The sequence below is a fragment of the Aedes albopictus genome, unplaced genomic scaffold (assembly GCF_035046485.1).
Source record: "Aedes albopictus strain Foshan unplaced genomic scaffold, AalbF5 HiC_scaffold_254, whole genome shotgun sequence".
Lineage (NCBI taxonomy): Eukaryota > Metazoa > Arthropoda > Insecta > Diptera > Culicidae > Aedes > Aedes albopictus.
Genome location: NW_026917040.1, coordinates 1 through 21,821, shown reverse-complemented (window position 1 = coordinate 21,821; position 21,821 = coordinate 1). Strand labels below are relative to the sequence as shown.

Below are 21,821 nucleotides of genomic sequence, written 5' to 3'. Positions count from 1 at the left end.
CGAAATAAGCTTAGGATGCACAAATCACCCGAGGGTGCATTCAAGTTATATTGTGCATCAAATGGGTTCCCAAGCTCGAAATAAGCTTAGGATGCACAAATCACTCGAGGGTGAATTCAAGTTATATTGTGCATCAAATGGGTTCTTATGTACTCCCAAGCTCGAAATAAGCATAGGATGCACAAATCACCCGAGGGTGCATTCAAGTTATATTGTGCATCATATGGGTTCTTATGTACTCCCAAGCTCGAAATAAGCTTAGGATGCACAAATCACCCGAGGGTGCATTCAAGTTATATAGTGCATCAAAAGGTTTCCCAAGCTCTAAATAAGCTTAGGATGCACAAATCACCCGTGGGTGCATTCAAGTTATATTGTGCATCATATGGTGTCCCAAGCTCGAAATAAGCTTAGGATGCTCAAATCACCCGAGGGTGCATTCAAGTTATATTGTGCATCATATGGGTTCTTATGTACTCCCAAGCTCTTAATAAGCTTAGGATGCACAAATCACCCGAGGGTGCATTCAAGTTATATTGTGCATCAAATGGTTTCCCAAGCTCGAAATAAGCTTAGGATGCACAAATCACCCGTGGGTGCATTCAAGTTATATTGTGCATCAAATGGGTTCTTATGTACTCCCAAGCTCGAAATAAGCTTAGGATGCACAAATCACCCGAGGGTGCATTCAAGTTATATTGTGCATCATATGGGTTCTTATGTACTCCCAAGCTCGAAATAAGCTTAGGATGCACAAATCACCCGAGGGTGCATTCAAGTTATATTGTGCATCAAATGGTTTCCCAAGCTCGAAATAAGCTTAGGATGCACAAATCACCCGAGGGTGCATTCAAGTTATATTGTGCATCAAATGGTTTCCCAAGCTCGAAATAAGCTTAGGATGCACAAATCACCCGAGGGTGCATTCAAGTTATATTGTGCATCAAATGGGTTCTTATGTACTCCCAAGCTCTTAATAAGCTTAGGATGCACAAATAACCCGTGGGTGCATTCAAGTTATATTGTGCATCAAATGGGTTCCCAAGCTCGAAATAAGCTTAGGATGCACAAATCACCCGAGGGTGCATTCAAGTTATATTTTGCATCAAATGGGTTCTTATGTACTCCCAAGCTCGAAATAAGCTTAGGATGCACAAATCACCCGAGAGTGCATTCAGGTTATTGTATTATGCATCAAATAGGTTCTTATGTACCCCCAAGTTCGACATAAGTTTAGGATGCACAAATCACCCGAGGGTGGATTCGGTTAATATTATGCATCAAATGGGTTCTTATTTACTCACAAGCTCGAAATACACTTAGGTGACATCAAATGATGAACGACAACATTAAGCTCAGAACGAATCTGAAATAAAATCTAGTTCACACCTAAGCATCAAATATGCTTAGGTGACATCAAATGATGAACGACAACATTAAGCTCAGAACGAATCTGAAATTAAAATCTAGATCACACCCAAGCATCAAATACACTTAGGTGACATCAAATGATGAACGACAACATTAAGCTCAGAACGAATCTGAAATAAAATCTAGATCACACCTAAGCATCAAATACACTTAGGTGACATCAAATGATGAACGACAACATTAAGCTCAGAACGAATCTGAAAATAAATTCTAGATCACACCTAAGCATCAAATACACTTAGGTGACATCAAATGATGAACGACAACATTAAGCTCAGAACGAATCTGAAATAAAATGTTATTCACACCCAAGCATCAAATACACTTAGGTGACATCAAATGATGAACGACAACATTAAGCTCAGAACGAATCTGAAATAAAATGTTATTCACACCTAAGCATCAAATACACTTAGGTGACATCAAATGATGAACGACAACATTAAGCTCAGAACGAATCTGAAATAAAATGTTATTCACACCTAAGCATCAAATACACTTAGGTGACATCAAATAATGAACGACAACATTAAGCTCAGAACGGATCGGAAATAAAATGTTATTCACACCTAAGCATCAAATACACTTAGGTGACATCAAATGATGAACGACAACATTAAGCTCAGAACGAATCTGAAATAAAGTCTAGATCACACATAAGCATTAAATACATTTAGGTGACATCAAATGATGAACGACAACATTAAGCTCAGAACGAATCTGAAATAAAATCTAGATCACACCTAAGCATCAAATACACTTAGGTGACATCAAATGATGAACGACAACATTAAGCTCAGAACGAATCTGAAATAAAGTCTAGATCACACATAAGCATTAAATACATTTAGGTGACATCAAATGATGAACGACAACATTAAGCTCAGAACGAATCTGAAATAAAATCTAGATCACACCTAAGCATCAAATACACTTAGGTGACATCAAATGATGAACGACAACATTAAGCTCAGAACGAATCTGAAATAAAATGTTATTCACACCCAAGCATCAAATACACTTAGGTGACATCAAATGATGAACGACAACATTAAGCTCAGAACGAATCTGAAATAAAATGTTATTCACACCTAAGCATCAAATACACTTAGGTGACATCAAATGATGAACGACAACATTAAGCTCAGAACGAATCTGAAATAAAATCTTGTTCACACCTAAGCATCAAATACACTTAGGTGACATCATATGATGAACGACACACCTAAGCATCAAAAACACTTAGGTGACATCAAATGATGAACGACACACCTAAGCATCAAATACACTTAGGTGACATTAAATGATGAACGACAACATTAAGCTGAAATAAAATGTTATTCACACCTAAGCATCAAATACACTTAGGTGACATCAAATGATGAACGACAACATTAAGCTCAGAACGAATCTGAAATAAAATGTTATTCACACCCAAGCATCAAATACACTTAGGTGACATCAAATGATGAACGACAACATTAAGCTCAGAACGAATCTGAAATAAAATGTTATTCACACCTAAGCATCAAATACACTTAGGTGACATCAAATGATGAACGACAACATTAAGCTCAGAACGAATCTGAAATAAAATGTTATTCACACCTAAGCATCAAATACACTTAGGTGACATCAAATGATGAACGACAACATTAAGCTCAGAACGAATCTGAAATAAAATGTTATTCACACCTAAGCATCAAATACACTTAGGTGACATCAAATAATGAACGACAACATTAAGCTCAGAACGGATCGGAAATAAAATGTTATTCACACCTAAGCATCAAATACACTTAGGTGACATCAAATGATGAACGACAACATTAAGCTCAGAACGAATCTGAAATAAAGTCTAGATCACACATAAGCATTAAATACATTTAGGTGACATCAAATGATGAACGACAACATTAAGCTCAGAACGAATCTGAAATAAAATCTAGATCACACCTAAGCATCAAATACACTTAGGTGACATCAAATGATGAACGACAACATTAAGCTCAGAACGAATCTGAAATAAAGTCTAGATCACACATAAGCATTAAATACATTTAGGTGACATCAAATGATGAACGACAACATTAAGCTCAGAACGAATCTGAAATAAAATCTAGATCACACCTAAGCATCAAATACACTTAGGTGACATCAAATGATGAACGACAACATTAAGCTCAGAACGAATCTGAAAATAAATTCTAGATCACACCTAAGCATCAAATACACTTAGGTGACATCAAATGATGAACGACAACATTAAGCTCAGAACGAATCTGAAATAAAATGTTATTCACACCCAAGCATCAAATACACTTAGGTGACATCAAATGATGAACGACAACATTAAGCTCAGAACGAATCTGAAATAAAATGTTATTCACACCTAAGCATCAAATACACTTAGGTGACATCAAATGATGAACGACAACATTAAGCTCAGAACGAATCTGAAATAAAATGTTATTCACACCTAAGCATCAAATACACTTAGGTGACATCAAATAATGAACGACAACATTAAGCTCAGAACGGATCGGAAATAAAATGTTATTCACACCTAAGCATCAAATACACTTAGGTGACATCAAATGATGAACGACAACATTAAGCTCAGAACGAATCTGAAATAAAGTCTAGATCACACATAAGCATTAAATACATTTAGGTGACATCAAATGATGAACGACAACATTAAGCTCAGAACGAATCTGAAATAAAATCTAGATCACACCTAAGCATCAAATACACTTAGGTGACATCAAATGATGAACGACAACATTAAGCTCAGAACGAATCTGAAATAAAGTCTAGATCACACATAAGCATTAAATACATTTAGGTGACATCAAATGATGAACGACAACATTAAGCTCAGAACGAATCTGAAATAAAATCTAGATCACACCTAAGCATCAAATACACTTAGGTGACATCAAATGATGAACGACAACATTAAGCTCAGAACGAATCTGAAATAAAATGTTATTCACACCCAAGCATCAAATACACTTAGGTGACATCAAATGATGAATGACAACATTAAGCTCAGAACGAATCTGAAATAAAATGTTATTCACACCTAAGCATCAAATACACTTAGGTGACATCAAATGATGAACGACAACATTAAGCTCAGAACGAATCTGAAATAAAATCTTGTTCACACCTAAGCATCAAATACACTTAGGTGACATCATATGATGAACGACACACCTAAGCATCAAAAACACTTAGGTGACATCAAATGATGAACGACACACCTAAGCATCAAATACACTTAGGTGACATTAAATGATGAACGACAACATTAAGCTGAAATAAAATGTTATTCACACCTAAGCATCAAATACACTTAGGTGACATCAAATGATGAACGACAACATTAAGCTCAGAACGAATCTGAAATAAAATGTTATTCACACCCAAGCATCAAATACACTTAGGTGACATCAAATGATGAACGACAACATTAAGCTCAGAACGAATCTGAAATAAAATGTTATTCACACCTAAGCATCAAATACACTTAGGTGACATCAAATGATGAACGACAACATTAAGCTCAGAACGAATCTGAAATAAAATGTTATTCACACCTAAGCATCAAATACACTTAGGTGACATCAAATGATGAACGACAACATTAAGCTCAGAACGAATCTGAAATAAAATGTTATTCACACCTAAGCATCAAATACACTTAGGTGACATCAAATAATGAACGACAACATTAAGCTCAGAACGGATCGGAAATAAAATGTTATTCACACCTAAGCATCAAATACACTTAGGTGACATCAAATGATGAACGACAACATTAAGCTCAGAACGAATCTGAAATAAAGTCTAGATCACACATAAGCATTAAATACATTTAGGTGACATCAAATGATGAACGACAACATTAAGCTCAGAACGAATCTGAAATAAAATCTAGATCACACCTAAGCATCAAATACACTTAGGTGACATCAAATGATGAACGACAACATTAAGCTCAGAACGAATCTGAAATAAAATGTTATTCACACCCAAGCATCAAATACACTTAGGTGACATCAAATGATGAACGACAACATTAAGCTCAGAACGAATCTGAAATAAAATGTTATTCACACCTAAGCATCAAATACACTTAGGTGACATCAAATGATGAACGACAACATTAAGCTCAGAACGAATCTGAAATAAAATGTTATTCACACCCAAGCATCAAATACACTTAGGTGACATCAAATGATGAACGACAACATTAAGCTCAGAACGAATCTGAAATAAAATGTTATTCACACCTAAGCATCAAATACACTTAGGTGACATCAAATGATGAACGACAACATTAAGCTCAGAACGAATCTGAAATAAAATGTTATTCACACCCAAGCATCAAATACACTTAGGTGACATCAAATGATGAACGACAACATTAAGCTCAGAAAGAATCTGAAATAAAATGTTATTCACACCTAAGCATCAAATACACTTAGGTGACATCAAATGATGAACGACAACATTAAGCTCAGAACGAATCTGAAATAAAATGTTATTCACACCTAAGCATCAAATACACTTAGGTGACATCATATGATGAACGACAACATTAAGCTCAGAACGAATCTGAAATAAAGTCTAGATTACACTTAAGCATCAAATACACTTAGGTGACATCGAATGATGAACGACAACATTAAGCTCAGAAAGAATCTGAAATAAAATGTTATTCACACCTAAGCATCAAATACACTTAGGTGACATCAAATGATGAACGACAACATTAAGCTCAGAACGAATCTGAAATAAAATGTTATTCACACCTAAGCATCAAATACACTTAGGTGACATCATATGATGAACGACAACATTAAGCTCAGAACGAATCTGAAATAAAGTGTAGATTACACCTAAGCATCAAATACACTTAGGTGACATCGAATGATGAACGACAACATTAAGCTCAGAACGAATCTGAAATAAAGTGTAGATTACACCTAAGCATCAAATACACTTAGGTGACATCGAATGATGAACGACAACATTAAGCTCAGAACGAATCTGAAATAAAATGTTATTCACACCCAAGCATCAAATACACTTAGGTGACATCATATGATGAACGACAACATTAAGCTCAGAACGGATCTGAAATAAAATGTTATTCACACCTAAGCATCAAATACACTTAGGTGACATCATATGATGAACGACAACATTAAGCTCAGAACGAATCTGAAATAAAATGTTATTCACACCTAAGCATCAAATACACTTAGGTGACATCAAATGATGAACGACAACATTAAGCTCAGAACGAATCTGAAATAAAATGTTATTCACACCCAAGCATCAAATACACTTAGGTGACATCATATGATGAACGACAACATTAAGCTCAGAACGAATCTGAAATAAAATGTTATTCACACCCAAGCATCAAATACACTTAGGTGACATCATATGATGAACGACAACATTAAGCTCAGAACGAATCTGAAATAAAATGTTATTCACACCTAAGCATCAAATACACTTAGGTGACATCATATGATGAACGACAACATTAAGCTCAGAACGAATCTGAAATAAAGTCTAGATTACACTTAAGCATCAAATACACTTAGGTGACATCGAATGATGAACGACAACATTAAGCTCAGAACGAATCTGAAATAAAGTGTAGATTACACTTAAGCATCAAATACACTTAGGTGACATCGAATGATGAACGACAACATTAAGCTCAGAACGAATCTGAAATAAAATGTTATTCACACCTAAGCATCAAATACACTTAGGTGACATCAAATGATGAACGACAACATTAAGCTCAGAACGAATCTGAAATAAAATGTTATTCACACCTAAGCATCAAATACACTTAGGTGACATCAAATGATGAACGACAACATTAAGCTCAGAACGAATCTGAAATAAAATGTTATTCACACCCAAGCATCAAATACACTTAGGTGACATCATATGATGAACGACAACATTAAGCTCAGAACGAATCTGAAATAAAATGTTATTCACACCTAAGCATCAAATACACTTAGGTGACATCAAATGATGAACGACAACATTAAGCTCAGAACGAATCTGAAATAAAATGTTATTCACACCTAAGCATCAAATACACTTAGGTGACATCAAATGATGAACGACAACATTAAGCTCAGAACGAATCTGAAATAAAATGTTATTCACACCTAAGCATCAAATACACTTAGGTGACATCATATGATGAACGACAACATTAAGCTCAGAACGAATCTGAAATAAAGTCTAGATTACACTTAAGCATCAAATACACTTAGGTGACATCGAATGATGAACGACAACATTAAGCTCAGAAAGAATCTGAAATAAAATGTTATTCACACCTAAGCATCAAATACACTTAGGTGACATCAAATGATGAACGACAACATTAAGCTCAGAACGAATCTGAAATAAAATGTTATTCACACCTAAGCATCAAATACACTTAGGTGACATCATATGATGAACGACAACATTAAGCTCAGAACGAATCTGAAATAAAGTCTAGATTACACTTAAGCATCAAATACACTTAGGTGACATCGAATGATGAACGACAACATTAAGCTCAGAACGAATCTGAAATAAAGTGTAGATTACACCTAAGCATCAAATACACTTAGGTGACATCGAATGATGAACGACAACATTAAGCTCAGAACGAATCTGAAATAAAATGTTATTCACACCTAAGCATCAAATACACTTAGGTGACATCATATGATGAACGACAACATTAAGCTCAGAACGAATCTGAAATAAAGTCTAGATTACACTTAAGCATCAAATACACTTAGGTGACATCGAATGATGAACGACAACATTAAGCTCAGAACGAATCTGAAATAAAGTGTAGATTACACCTAAGCATCAAATACACTTAGGTGACATCGAATGATGAACGACAACATTAAGCTCAGAACGAATCTGAAATAAAGTGTAGATTACACCTAAGCATCAAATACACTTAGGTGACATCATATGATGAACGACAACATTAAGCTCAGAACGGATCTGAAATAAAATGTTATTCACACCTAAGCATCAAATACACTTAGGTGACATCAAATGATGAACGACAACATTAAGCTCAGAACGAATCTGAAATAAAATGTTATTCACACCCAAGCATCAAATACACTTAGGTGACATCATATGATGAACGACAACATTAAGCTCAGAACGAATCTGAAATAAAATGTTATTCACACCTAAGCATCAAATACACTTAGGTGACATCAAATGATGAACGACAACATTAAGCTCAGAACGAATCTGAAATAAAATGTTATTCACACCTAAGCATCAAATACACTTAGGTGACATCATATGATGAACGACAACATTAAGCTCAGAACGAATCTGAAATAAAGTCTAGATTACACTTAAGCATCAAATACACTTAGGTGACATCGAATGATGAACGACAACATTAAGCTCAGAACGAATCTGAAATAAAGTGTAGATTACACCTAAGCATCAAATACACTTAGGTGACATCGAATGATGAACGACAACATTAAGCTCAGAACGAATCTGAAATAAAATGTTATTCACACCTAAGCATCAAATACACTTAGGTGACATCAAATGATGAACGACAACATTAAGCTCAGAACGAATCTGAAATAAAATGTTATTCACACCTAAGCATCAAATACACTTAGGTGACATCAAATGATGAACGACAACATTAAGCTCAGAACGAATCTGAAATAAAATGTTATTCACACCCAAGCATCAAATACACTTAGGTGACATCATATGATGAACGACAACATTAAGCTCAGAACGAATCTGAAATAAAATGTTATTCACACCTAAGCATCAAATACACTTAGGTGACATCAAATGATGAACGACAACATTAAGCTCAGAACGAATCTGAAATAAAATGTTATTCACACCCAAGCATCAAATACACTTAGGTGACATCAAATGATGAACGACAACATTAAGCTCAGAACGAATCTGAAATAAAATGTTATTCACACCTAAGCATCAAATACACTTAGGTGACATCAAATGATGAACGACAACATTAAGCTCAGAACGAATCTGAAATAAAATGTTATTCACACCCAAGCATCAAATACACTTAGGTGACATCAAATGATGAACGACAACATTAAGCTCAGAAAGAATCTGAAATAAAATGTTATTCACACCTAAGCATCAAATACACTTAGGTGACATCAAATGATGAACGACAACATTAAGCTCAGAACGAATCTGAAATAAAATGTTATTCACACCTAAGCATCAAATACACTTAGGTGACATCATATGATGAACGACAACATTAAGCTCAGAACGAATCTGAAATAAAGTCTAGATTACACTTAAGCATCAAATACACTTAGGTGACATCGAATGATGAACGACAACATTAAGCTCAGAAAGAATCTGAAATAAAATGTTATTCACACCTAAGCATCAAATACACTTAGGTGACATCAAATGATGAACGACAACATTAAGCTCAGAACGAATCTGAAATAAAATGTTATTCACACCTAAGCATCAAATACACTTAGGTGACATCATATGATGAACGACAACATTAAGCTCAGAACGAATCTGAAATAAAGTGTAGATTACACCTAAGCATCAAATACACTTAGGTGACATCGAATGATGAACGACAACATTAAGCTCAGAACGAATCTGAAATAAAGTGTAGATTACACCTAAGCATCAAATACACTTAGGTGACATCGAATGATGAACGACAACATTAAGCTCAGAACGAATCTGAAATAAAATGTTATTCACACCCAAGCATCAAATACACTTAGGTGACATCATATGATGAACGACAACATTAAGCTCAGAACGGATCTGAAATAAAATGTTATTCACACCTAAGCATCAAATACACTTAGGTGACATCATATGATGAACGACAACATTAAGCTCAGAACGAATCTGAAATAAAATGTTATTCACACCTAAGCATCAAATACACTTAGGTGACATCAAATGATGAACGACAACATTAAGCTCAGAACGAATCTGAAATAAAATGTTATTCACACCCAAGCATCAAATACACTTAGGTGACATCATATGATGAACGACAACATTAAGCTCAGAACGAATCTGAAATAAAATGTTATTCACACCCAAGCATCAAATACACTTAGGTGACATCATATGATGAACGACAACATTAAGCTCAGAACGAATCTGAAATAAAATGTTATTCACACCTAAGCATCAAATACACTTAGGTGACATCATATGATGAACGACAACATTAAGCTCAGAACGAATCTGAAATAAAGTCTAGATTACACTTAAGCATCAAATACACTTAGGTGACATCGAATGATGAACGACAACATTAAGCTCAGAACGAATCTGAAATAAAGTGTAGATTACACCTAAGCATCAAATACACTTAGGTGACATCGAATGATGAACGACAACATTAAGCTCAGAACGAATCTGAAATAAAATGTTATTCACACCTAAGCATCAAATACACTTAGGTGACATCAAATGATGAACGACAACATTAAGCTCAGAACGAATCTGAAATAAAATGTTATTCACACCTAAGCATCAAATACACTTAGGTGACATCAAATGATGAACGACAACATTAAGCTCAGAACGAATCTGAAATAAAATGTTATTCACACCCAAGCATCAAATACACTTAGGTGACATCATATGATGAACGACAACATTAAGCTCAGAACGAATCTGAAATAAAATGTTATTCACACCTAAGCATCAAATACACTTAGGTGACATCAAATGATGAACGACAACATTAAGCTCAGAACGAATCTGAAATAAAATGTTATTCACACCTAAGCATCAAATACACTTAGGTGACATCAAATGATGAACGACAACATTAAGCTCAGAACGAATCTGAAATAAAATGTTATTCACACCTAAGCATCAAATACACTTAGGTGACATCATATGATGAACGACAACATTAAGCTCAGAACGAATCTGAAATAAAGTCTAGATTACACTTAAGCATCAAATACACTTAGGTGACATCGAATGATGAACGACAACATTAAGCTCAGAAAGAATCTGAAATAAAATGTTATTCACACCTAAGCATCAAATACACTTAGGTGACATCAAATGATGAACGACAACATTAAGCTCAGAACGAATCTGAAATAAAATGTTATTCACACCTAAGCATCAAATACACTTAGGTGACATCATATGATGAACGACAACATTAAGCTCAGAACGAATCTGAAATAAAGTCTAGATTACACTTAAGCATCAAATACACTTAGGTGACATCGAATGATGAACGACAACATTAAGCTCAGAACGAATCTGAAATAAAGTGTAGATTACACCTAAGCATCAAATACACTTAGGTGACATCGAATGATGAACGACAACATTAAGCTCAGAACGAATCTGAAATAAAATGTTATTCACACCTAAGCATCAAATACACTTAGGTGACATCATATGATGAACGACAACATTAAGCTCAGAACGAATCTGAAATAAAGTCTAGATTACACTTAAGCATCAAATACACTTAGGTGACATCGAATGATGAACGACAACATTAAGCTCAGAACGAATCTGAAATAAAGTGTAGATTACACCTAAGCATCAAATACACTTAGGTGACATCGAATGATGAACGACAACATTAAGCTCAGAACGAATCTGAAATAAAGTGTAGATTACACCTAAGCATCAAATACACTTAGGTGACATCATATGATGAACGACAACATTAAGCTCAGAACGGATCTGAAATAAAATGTTATTCACACCTAAGCATCAAATACACTTAGGTGACATCAAATGATGAACGACAACATTAAGCTCAGAACGAATCTGAAATAAAATGTTATTCACACCCAAGCATCAAATACACTTAGGTGACATCATATGATGAACGACAACATTAAGCTCAGAACGAATCTGAAATAAAATCTTGTTCACACCTAAGCATCAAATACACTTAGGTGACATCAAATGATGAACGACAACATTAAGCTCAGAACGAATCTGAAATAAAATGTTATTCACACCTAAGCATCAAATACACTTAGGTGACATCATATGATGAACGACAACATTAAGCTCAGAACGAATCTGAAATAAAGTCTAGATTACACTTAAGCATCAAATACACTTAGGTGACATCGAATGATGAACGACAACATTAAGCTCAGAACGAATCTGAAATAAAGTGTAGATTACACCTAAGCATCAAATACACTTAGGTGACATCGAATGATGAACGACAACATTAAGCTCAGAACGAATCTGAAATAAAATGTTATTCACACCTAAGCATCAAATACACTTAGGTGACATCATATGATGAACGACAACATTAAGCTCAGAACGAATCTGAAATAAAGTCTAGATTACACTTAAGCATCAAATACACTTAGGTGACATCGAATGATGAACGACAACATTAAGCTCAGAACGAATCTGAAATAAAGTGTAGATTACACCTAAGCATCAAATACACTTAGGTGACATCGAATGATGAACGACAACATTAAGCTCAGAACGAATCTGAAATAAAGTGTAGATTACACCTAAGCATCAAATACACTTAGGTGACATCATATGATGAACGACAACATTAAGCTCAGAACGGATCTGAAATAAAATGTTATTCACACCTAAGCATCAAATACACTTAGGTGACATCAAATGATGAACGACAACATTAAGCTCAGAACGAATCTGAAATAAAATGTTATTCACACCCAAGCATCAAATACACTTAGGTGACATCATATGATGAACGACAACATTAAGCTCAGAACGAATCTGAAATAAAATCTTGTTCACACCTAAGCATCAAATACACTTAGGTGACATCAAATGATGAACGACAACATTAAGCTCAGAACGAATCTGAAATAAAATCTTGTTCACACCTAAGCATCAAATACACTTAGGTGACATCAAATGATGAACGACAACATTAAGCTCAGAACGAATCTGAAATAAAATGTTATTCACACCTAAGCATCAAATACACTTAGGTGACATCAAATGATGAACGACAACATTAAGCTCAGAACGAATCTGAAATAAAATCTTGTTCACACCTAAGCATCAAATACACTTAGGTGACATCAAATGATGAACGACAACATTAAGCTCAGAACGAATCTGAAATAAAATGTTATTCACACCTAAGCATCAAATACACTTAGGTGACATCAAATGATGAACGACAACATTAAGCTCAGAACGAATCTGAAATAAAATGTTATTCACACCTAAGCATCAAATACACTTAGGTGACATCAAATGATGAACGACAACATTAAGCTCAGAACGAATCTGAAATAAAATGTTATTCACACCTAAGCATCAAATACACTTAGGTGACATCAAATGATGAACGACAACATTAAGCTCAGAACGAATCTGAAATAAAATGTTATTCACACCCAAGCATCAAATACACTTAGGTGACATCATATGATGAACGACAACATTAAGCTCAGAACGAATCTGAAATAAAATGTTATTCACACCTAAGCATCAAATACACTTAGGTGACATCATATGATGAACGACAACATTAAGCTCAGAACGAATCTGAAATAAAATCTTGTTCACACCTAAGCATCAAATACACTTAGGTGACATCAAATGATGAACGACAACATTAAGCTCAGAACGAATCTGAAATAAAATCTTGTTCACACCTAAGCATCAAATACACTTAGGTGACATCAAATGATGAACGACAACATTAAGCTCAGAACGAATCTGAAATAAAATGTTATTCACACCTAAGCATCAAATACACTTAGGTGACATCAAATGATGAACGACAACATTAAGCTCAGAACGAATCTGAAATAAAATCTTGTTCACACCTAAGCATCAAATACACTTAGGTGACATCAAATGATGAACGACAACATTAAGCTCAGAACGAATCTGAAATAAAATGTTATTCACACCTAAGCATCAAATACACTTAGGTGACATCAAATGATGAACGACAACATTAAGCTCAGAACGAATCTGAAATAAAATGTTATTCACACCTAAGCATCAAATACACTTAGGTGACATCAAATGATGAACGACAACATTAAGCTCAGAACGAATCTGAAATAAAATGTTATTCACACCTAAGCATCAAATACACTTAGGTGACATCATATGATGAACGACAACATTAAGCTCAGAACGAATCTGAAATAAAGTCTAGATTACACTTAAGCATCAAATACACTTAGGTGACATCGAATGATGAACGACAACATTAAGCTCAGAACGAATCTGAAATAAAATGTTATTCACACCTAAGCATCAAATACACTTAGGTGACATCAAATGATGAACGACAACATTAAGCTCAGAACGAATCTGAAATAAAATGTTATTCACACCTAAGCATCAAATACACTTAGGTGACATCAAATGATGAACGACAACATTAAGCTCAGAACGAATCTGAAATAAAATCTTGTTCACACCTAAGCATCAAATACACTTAGGTGACTTCAAATGATGAACGACAACATTAAGCTCAGAACGAATCTGAAATAAAATGTTATTCACACCCAAGCATCAAATACACTTAGGTGACATCAAATGATGAACGACACACCTAAGCATCAAATACACTTAGGTGACATCAAATGATGAACGACACACCTAAGCATCAAATACACTTAGGTGACATTAAATGATGAACGACAACATTAAGCTCAGAACGAATCTGAAATAAAATGTTATTCACACCTAAGCATCAAATACACTTAGGTGACATCATATGATGAACGACAACATTAAGCTCAGAACGAATCTGAAATAAAATGTTATTCACACCTAAGCATCAAATACACTTAGGTGACATCAAATGATGAACGACAACATTAAGCTCAGAACGAATCTGAAATAAAATGTTATTCACACCTAAGCATCAAATACACTTAGGTGACATCATATGATGAACGACAACATTAAGCTCAGAACGAATCTGAAATAAAATGTTATTCACACCCAAGCATCAAATACACTTAGGTGACATCATATGATGAACGACAACATTAAGCTCAGAACGAATCTGAAATAAAGTGTAGATTACACCTAAGCATCAAATACACTTAGGTGACATCGAATGATGAACGACAACATTAAGCTCAGAACGAATCTGAAATAAAATGTTATTCACACCTAAGCATCAAATACACTTAGGTGACATCATATGATGAACGACAACATTAAGCTCAGAACGAATCTGAAATAAAGTCTAGATTACACTTAAGCATCAAATACACTTAGGTGACATCGAATGATGAACGACAACATTAAGCTCAGAACGAATCTGAAATAAAGTGTAGATTACACCTAAGCATCAAATACACTTAGGTGACATCGAATGATGAACGACAACATTAAGCTCAGAACGAATCTGAAATAAAATGTTATTCACACCTAAGCATCAAATACACTTAGGTGACATCAAATGATGAACGACAACATTAAGCTCAGAACGAATCTGAAATAAAATCTTGTTCACACCTAAGCATCAAATACACTTAGGTGACATCAAATGATGAACGACAACATTAAGCTCAGAACGAATCTGAAATAAAATGTTATTCACACCTAAGCATCAAATACACTTAGGTGACATCATATGATGAACGACAACATTAAGCTCAGAACGAATCTGAAATAAAATGTTATTCACACCTAAGCATCAAATACACTTAGGTGACATCAAATGATGAACGACAACATTAAGCTCAGAACGAATCTGAAATAAAATGTTATTCACACCTAAGCATCAAATACACTTAGGTGACATCATATGATGAACGACAACATTAAGCTCAGAACGAATCTGAAATAAAGTCTAGATTACACTTAAGCATCAAATACACTTAGGTGACATCGAATGATGAACGACAACATTAAGCTCAGAACGAATCTGAAATAAAATGTTATTCACACCCAAGCATCAAATACACTTAGGTGACATCATATGATGAACGACAACATTAAGCTCAGAACGGATCTGAAATAAAATGTTATTCACACCTAAGCATCAAATACACTTAGGTGACATCAAATGATGAACGACAACATTAAGCTCAGAACGAATCTGAAATAAAATGTTATTCACACCCAAGCATCAAATACACTTAGGTGACATCATATGATGAACGACAACATTAAGCTCAGAACGAATCTGAAATAAAATGTTATTCACACCTAAGCATCAAATACACTTAGGTGACATCATATGATGAACGACAACATTAAGCTCAGAACGAATCTGAAATAAAATCTTGTTCACACCTAAGCATCAAATACACTTAGGTGACATCAAATGATGAACGACAACATTAAGCTCAGAACGAATCTGAAATAAAATGTTATTCACACCTAAGCATCAAATACACTTAGGTGACATCAAATGATGAACGACAACATTAAGCTCAGAACGAATCTGAAATAAAATGTTATTCACACCTAAGCATCAAATACACTTAGGTGACATCATATGATGAACGACAACATTAAGCTCAGAACGAATCTGAAATAAAGTCTAGATTACACTTAAGCATCAAATACACTTAGGTGACATCGAATGATGAACGACAACATTAAGCTCAGAACGAATCTGAAATAAAGTGTAGATTACACCTAAGCATCAAATACACTTAGGTGACATCGAATGATGAACGACAACATTAAGCTCAGAACGAATCTGAAATAAAATGTTATTCACACCCAAGCATCAAATACACTTAGGTGACATCATATGATGAACGACAACATTAAGCTCAGAACGAATCTGAAATAAAATGTTATTCACACCTAAGCATCAAATACACTTAGGTGACATCAAATGATGAACGACAACATTAAGCTCAGAACGAATCTGAAATAAAATCTTGTTCACACCTAAGCATCAAATACACTTAGGTGACATCAAATGATGAACGACAACATTAAGCTCAGAACGAATCTGAAATAAAATGTTATTCACACCTAAGCATCAAATACACTTAGGTGACATCATATGATGAACGACAACATTAAGCTCAGAACGAATCTTAAATAAAGTCTAGATTACACTTAAGCATCAAATACACTTAGGTGACATCGAATGATGAACGACAACATTAAGCTCAGAACGAATCTGAAATAAAGTGTAGATTACACCTAAGCATCAAATACACTTAGGTGACATCGAATGATGAACGACAACATTAAGCTCAGAACGAATCTGAAATAAAATGTTATTCACACCTAAGCATCAAATACACTTAGGTGACATCAAATGATGAACGACAACATTAAGCTCAGAACGAATCTGAAATAAAATCTTGTTCACACCTAAGCATCAAATACACTTAGGTGACATCAAATGATGAACGACAACATTAAGCTCAGAACGAATCTGAAATAAAATGTTATTCACACCTAAGCATCAAATACACTTAGGTGACATCAAATGATGAACGACAACATTAAGCTCAGAACGAATCTGAAATAAAATCTTGTTCACACCTAAGCATCAAATACACTTAGGTGACATCAAATGATGAACGACAACATTAAGCTCAGAACGAATCTGAAATAAAGTCTAGATTACACTTAAGCATCAAATACACTTTGGTGACATCGAATGATGAACGACAACATTAAGCTCAGAACGAATCTGAAATAAAGTGTAGATTACACCTAAGCATCAAATACACTTAGGTGACATCGAATGATGAACGACAACATTAAGCTCAGAACGAATCTGAAATAAAATGTTATTCACACCCAAGCATCAAATACACTTAGGTGACATCATATGATGAACGACAACATTAAGCTCAGAACGAATCTGAAATAAAGTCTAGATTACACTTAAGCATCAAATACACTTAGGTGACATCGAATGATGAACGACAACATTAAGCTCAGAACGAATCTGAAATAAAGTGTAGATTACACCTAAGCATCAAATACACTTAGGTGACATCAAATGATGCACGACAACATTAAGCTCAGAACGAATCTGAAATAAAATGTTATTCACACCTAAGCATCAAATACACTTAGGTGACATCAAATGATGAACGACAACATTAAGCTCAGAACGAATCTGAAATAAAATCTTGTTCACACCTAAGCATCAAATACACTTAGGTGACATCAAATGATGAACGACAACATTAAACTCAGAACGAATCTGAAATAAAATGTTATTCACACCTAAGCATCAAATACACTTAGGTGACATCAAATGATGAACGACAACATTAAGCTCAGAACGAATCTGAAATAAAATCTTGTTCACACCTAAGCATCAAATACACTTAGGTGACTTCAAATGATGAACGACAACATTAAGCTCAGAACGAATCTGAAATAAAATGTTATTCACACCCAAGCATCAAATACACTTAGGTGACATCAAATGATGAACGACACACCTAAGCATCAAATACACTTAGGTGACATTAAATGATGAACGACAACATTAAGCTCAGAACGAATCTGAAATAAAATGTTATTCACACCTAAGCATCAAATACACTTAGGTGACATCAAATGATGAACGACAACATTAAGCTCAGAACGAATCTGAAATAAAATCTTGTTCACACCTAAGCATCAAATACACTTAGGTGACATCATATGATGAACGACACACCTAAGCATCAAATACACTTAGGTGACATCAAATGATGAACGACACACCTAAGCATCAAATACACTTAGGTGACATCGAATGATGAACGACAACATTAAGCTCAGAACGAATCTGAAATAAAATGTTATTCACACCCAAGCATCAAATACACTTAGGTGACATCATATGATGAACGACAACATTAAGCTCAGAACGGATCTGAAATAAAATGTTATTCACACCTAAGCATCAAATACACTTAGGTGACATCAAATGATGAACGACAACATTAAGCTCAGAACGAATCTGAAATAAAATGTTATTCACACCTAAGCATCAAATACACTTAGGTGACATCATATGATGAACGACAACATTAAGCTCAGAACGAATCTGAAATAAAGTCTAGATTACACTTAAGCATCAAATACACTTAGGTGACATCGAATGATGAACGACAACATTAAGCTCAGAACGAATCTGAAATAAAGTGTAGATTACACCTAAGCATCAAATACACTTAGGTGACATCGAATGATGAACGACAACATTAAGCTCAGAACGAATCTGAAATAAAATGTTATTCACACCCAAGCATCAAATACACTTAGGTGACATCATATGATGAACGACAACATTAAGCTCAGAACGGATCTGAAATAAAATGTTATTCACACCTAAGCATCAAATACACTTAGGTGACATCATATGATGAACGACAACCTTAAGCTCAGAACGAATCTGAAATAAAATGTTATTCACACCTAAGCAGGTCGACCCCTGTAAGGGAAACTAAATTAAATTTTATCTTCAACTTCGTGATCATTGAAAATTTCTTTTTCAAAGTTCATATCCCTTTCTCAAAAATAAAAATTGTTTTAAAAGAATAACGAGAGAACTCAAAACTTACTCTATTAGAAAATCGTATCCTCCTATTAACTTCATGAAGGCTTTCTCCATCCGAGGCAGTGGCAATCAGTCGCCAATAAAGTCCTTCCTCGAGATCCCATTGACGTGCATCCGGGTCCAATACTTTCATCTAGGATTATAACTAGGATAAAAAATCGATTCTTCTTCTCGTACAAGTTCCGCCAACAATGCCACAAAGCTACAATCCGAAACCACCGTCTGGTGGTAGAAATCCACATGTTCCTCTGCGATTAGCACCGGGTTTTCGTTGAGCTCGTTAACTCGGATCCACTGCACAAAGTCTCGCTTCTGTTTGGGGGCCAACTCCAGCAGAACGTAGCAATCCGAAAGCGAAAAAAGAACTTCTCCATCAGATCGATATCTATGAACGGAACGTATGCCTTAATAAATCGTTGAGTTGGTGTGCGGCATGTACTCCAGTACTTTCTTCTCTTCACTAGTGGACTCTTTCCGGCACTGCTCCGAACCGTATGCTGCGGAACCACTTTCAAATCTTTGGGCAGAACATATTTGATGGCCTCCGGCCTACGCCCGCTTCAGAGCCTGCTTGGCAAATTTGTTCAACTTTTCTTCCTCGGTGTTGAACACTTCGGTCCTCGGTGCGAAGGAAACTTTCCACCGCTTGGCCGTATTTACAAGTTGATGGCCAGCTTCGTCCGAGTCTAGCGCACGCGTCAGCAACCTGGGCACACCAGCCGGCTTTGTCACATTGATTATTTTTTCCATCGGCGACACGATCTGTTCTGCAGTAGAACCCGTTCATCGGATTTCTCCATCAACCTAAAACGGAACAAATTATTCACCTACATTGTAATAATATTATAAAACATTACTTACTGTAACAGCTGTAAAGTACACTTTCGTTGTTGAAACGCAAAAAAAAAACCGTTGACGGATTTTTTGGCAAGCAAAGAAGACATTGGATGTAAACAAAACGATCTGTTAAACGCGAGTTCACTAATACCAACAAACATGCATGTAAAACAGTAAACGATAAGTTTTCGACGAGTTGAGTTGCGGGCCAGCTTCGCCGGCCCCAAAAGCTGCGGAAGAACTCTTTCGGAATTTATTAGCGATTTTGTGTGATTTCATTACATTTATCAATTCTTCACCCGGCTCGATAGGTTTGACCGGGATCAGTCATGTCGATTGAAGAACGAGATAACGACGATCTGATCCGGATCACCCACTACATCAATCCGCACAACTTCTGGTTCAAGCACGAGTCGGCCTATCTGTACAATGCGGACGAGCAAGAGTTCCAGCTGGAGCTGATAGAATTCTGCGAGAACACATTCGGCCGGGGCAACATCACATCCGGTGTGTACAAGCCGACCCAGATAGGCGAGTTGGTGGCCGTGTTCTACTTCCAGTTGGGCCGCTGGACACGTGCCAAGATCGATGAAATTCAACAGGATCTGAGCGGGGAGGTGATGTGCAATGTTTGGGCCATCGACGAAGGGGTCCCCATCAAGACCAGCTGCCGGTACATCAAACCGTTACCGGCGCGGTTCGGCAAGATGCCCAGCACCGTCAAGCATGGCGGGCTGAAGGGGATACTGCCTGCGGAATCGGTAAGCGAAGTGTACGGGTTTCTTGCTTCGATTATGAAAAAAAGTATTGATTTTCAGAGTTACAATTATCTGGAGGGCCGATCCGTTCACAAAATGGTCGAAGCGTGGTGTTCAGGCGTGGTCCGAGTTTTTCAGAGTCTAATCGAAGATGCCGTATCGATAAAGTTTTGTGACCAACGGCACTATCAGGCTCA

At 35.6% G+C, this 21,821-nt stretch overlaps 1 protein-coding gene and 1 long non-coding RNA gene across 2 annotated transcripts in view; one reads left to right on the top strand and one right to left on the bottom strand.

Moving 5' to 3' along the window:
• Positions 1-21,019, bottom strand: part of LOC115258118 (uncharacterized) — a 41,680-nt gene extending 20,661 nt beyond the window's left edge. The window contains exons 1-2 of the long non-coding RNA XR_009995824.1: positions 20,891-21,019; positions 20,034-20,833 (exon numbers count right to left, since the gene is read on the bottom strand). This is a non-coding gene — a long non-coding RNA (uncharacterized LOC115258118). The remainder of the gene's footprint in view (positions 1-20,033; positions 20,834-20,890) is intronic.
• Positions 21,020-21,072: 53 nt separating this feature from the next.
• LOC134284525 (uncharacterized) lies at positions 21,073-21,813 on the top strand (the record flags this gene model as incomplete). The annotated part of the gene is made up of 2 exons (XM_062843490.1): positions 21,073-21,627; positions 21,685-21,813. Coding segments are annotated over exons 1-2 (561 nt in total), but the record flags the coding sequence as incomplete, so codon positions are not given.
• Between the last annotated feature and the right edge of the window lie 8 nt (positions 21,814-21,821).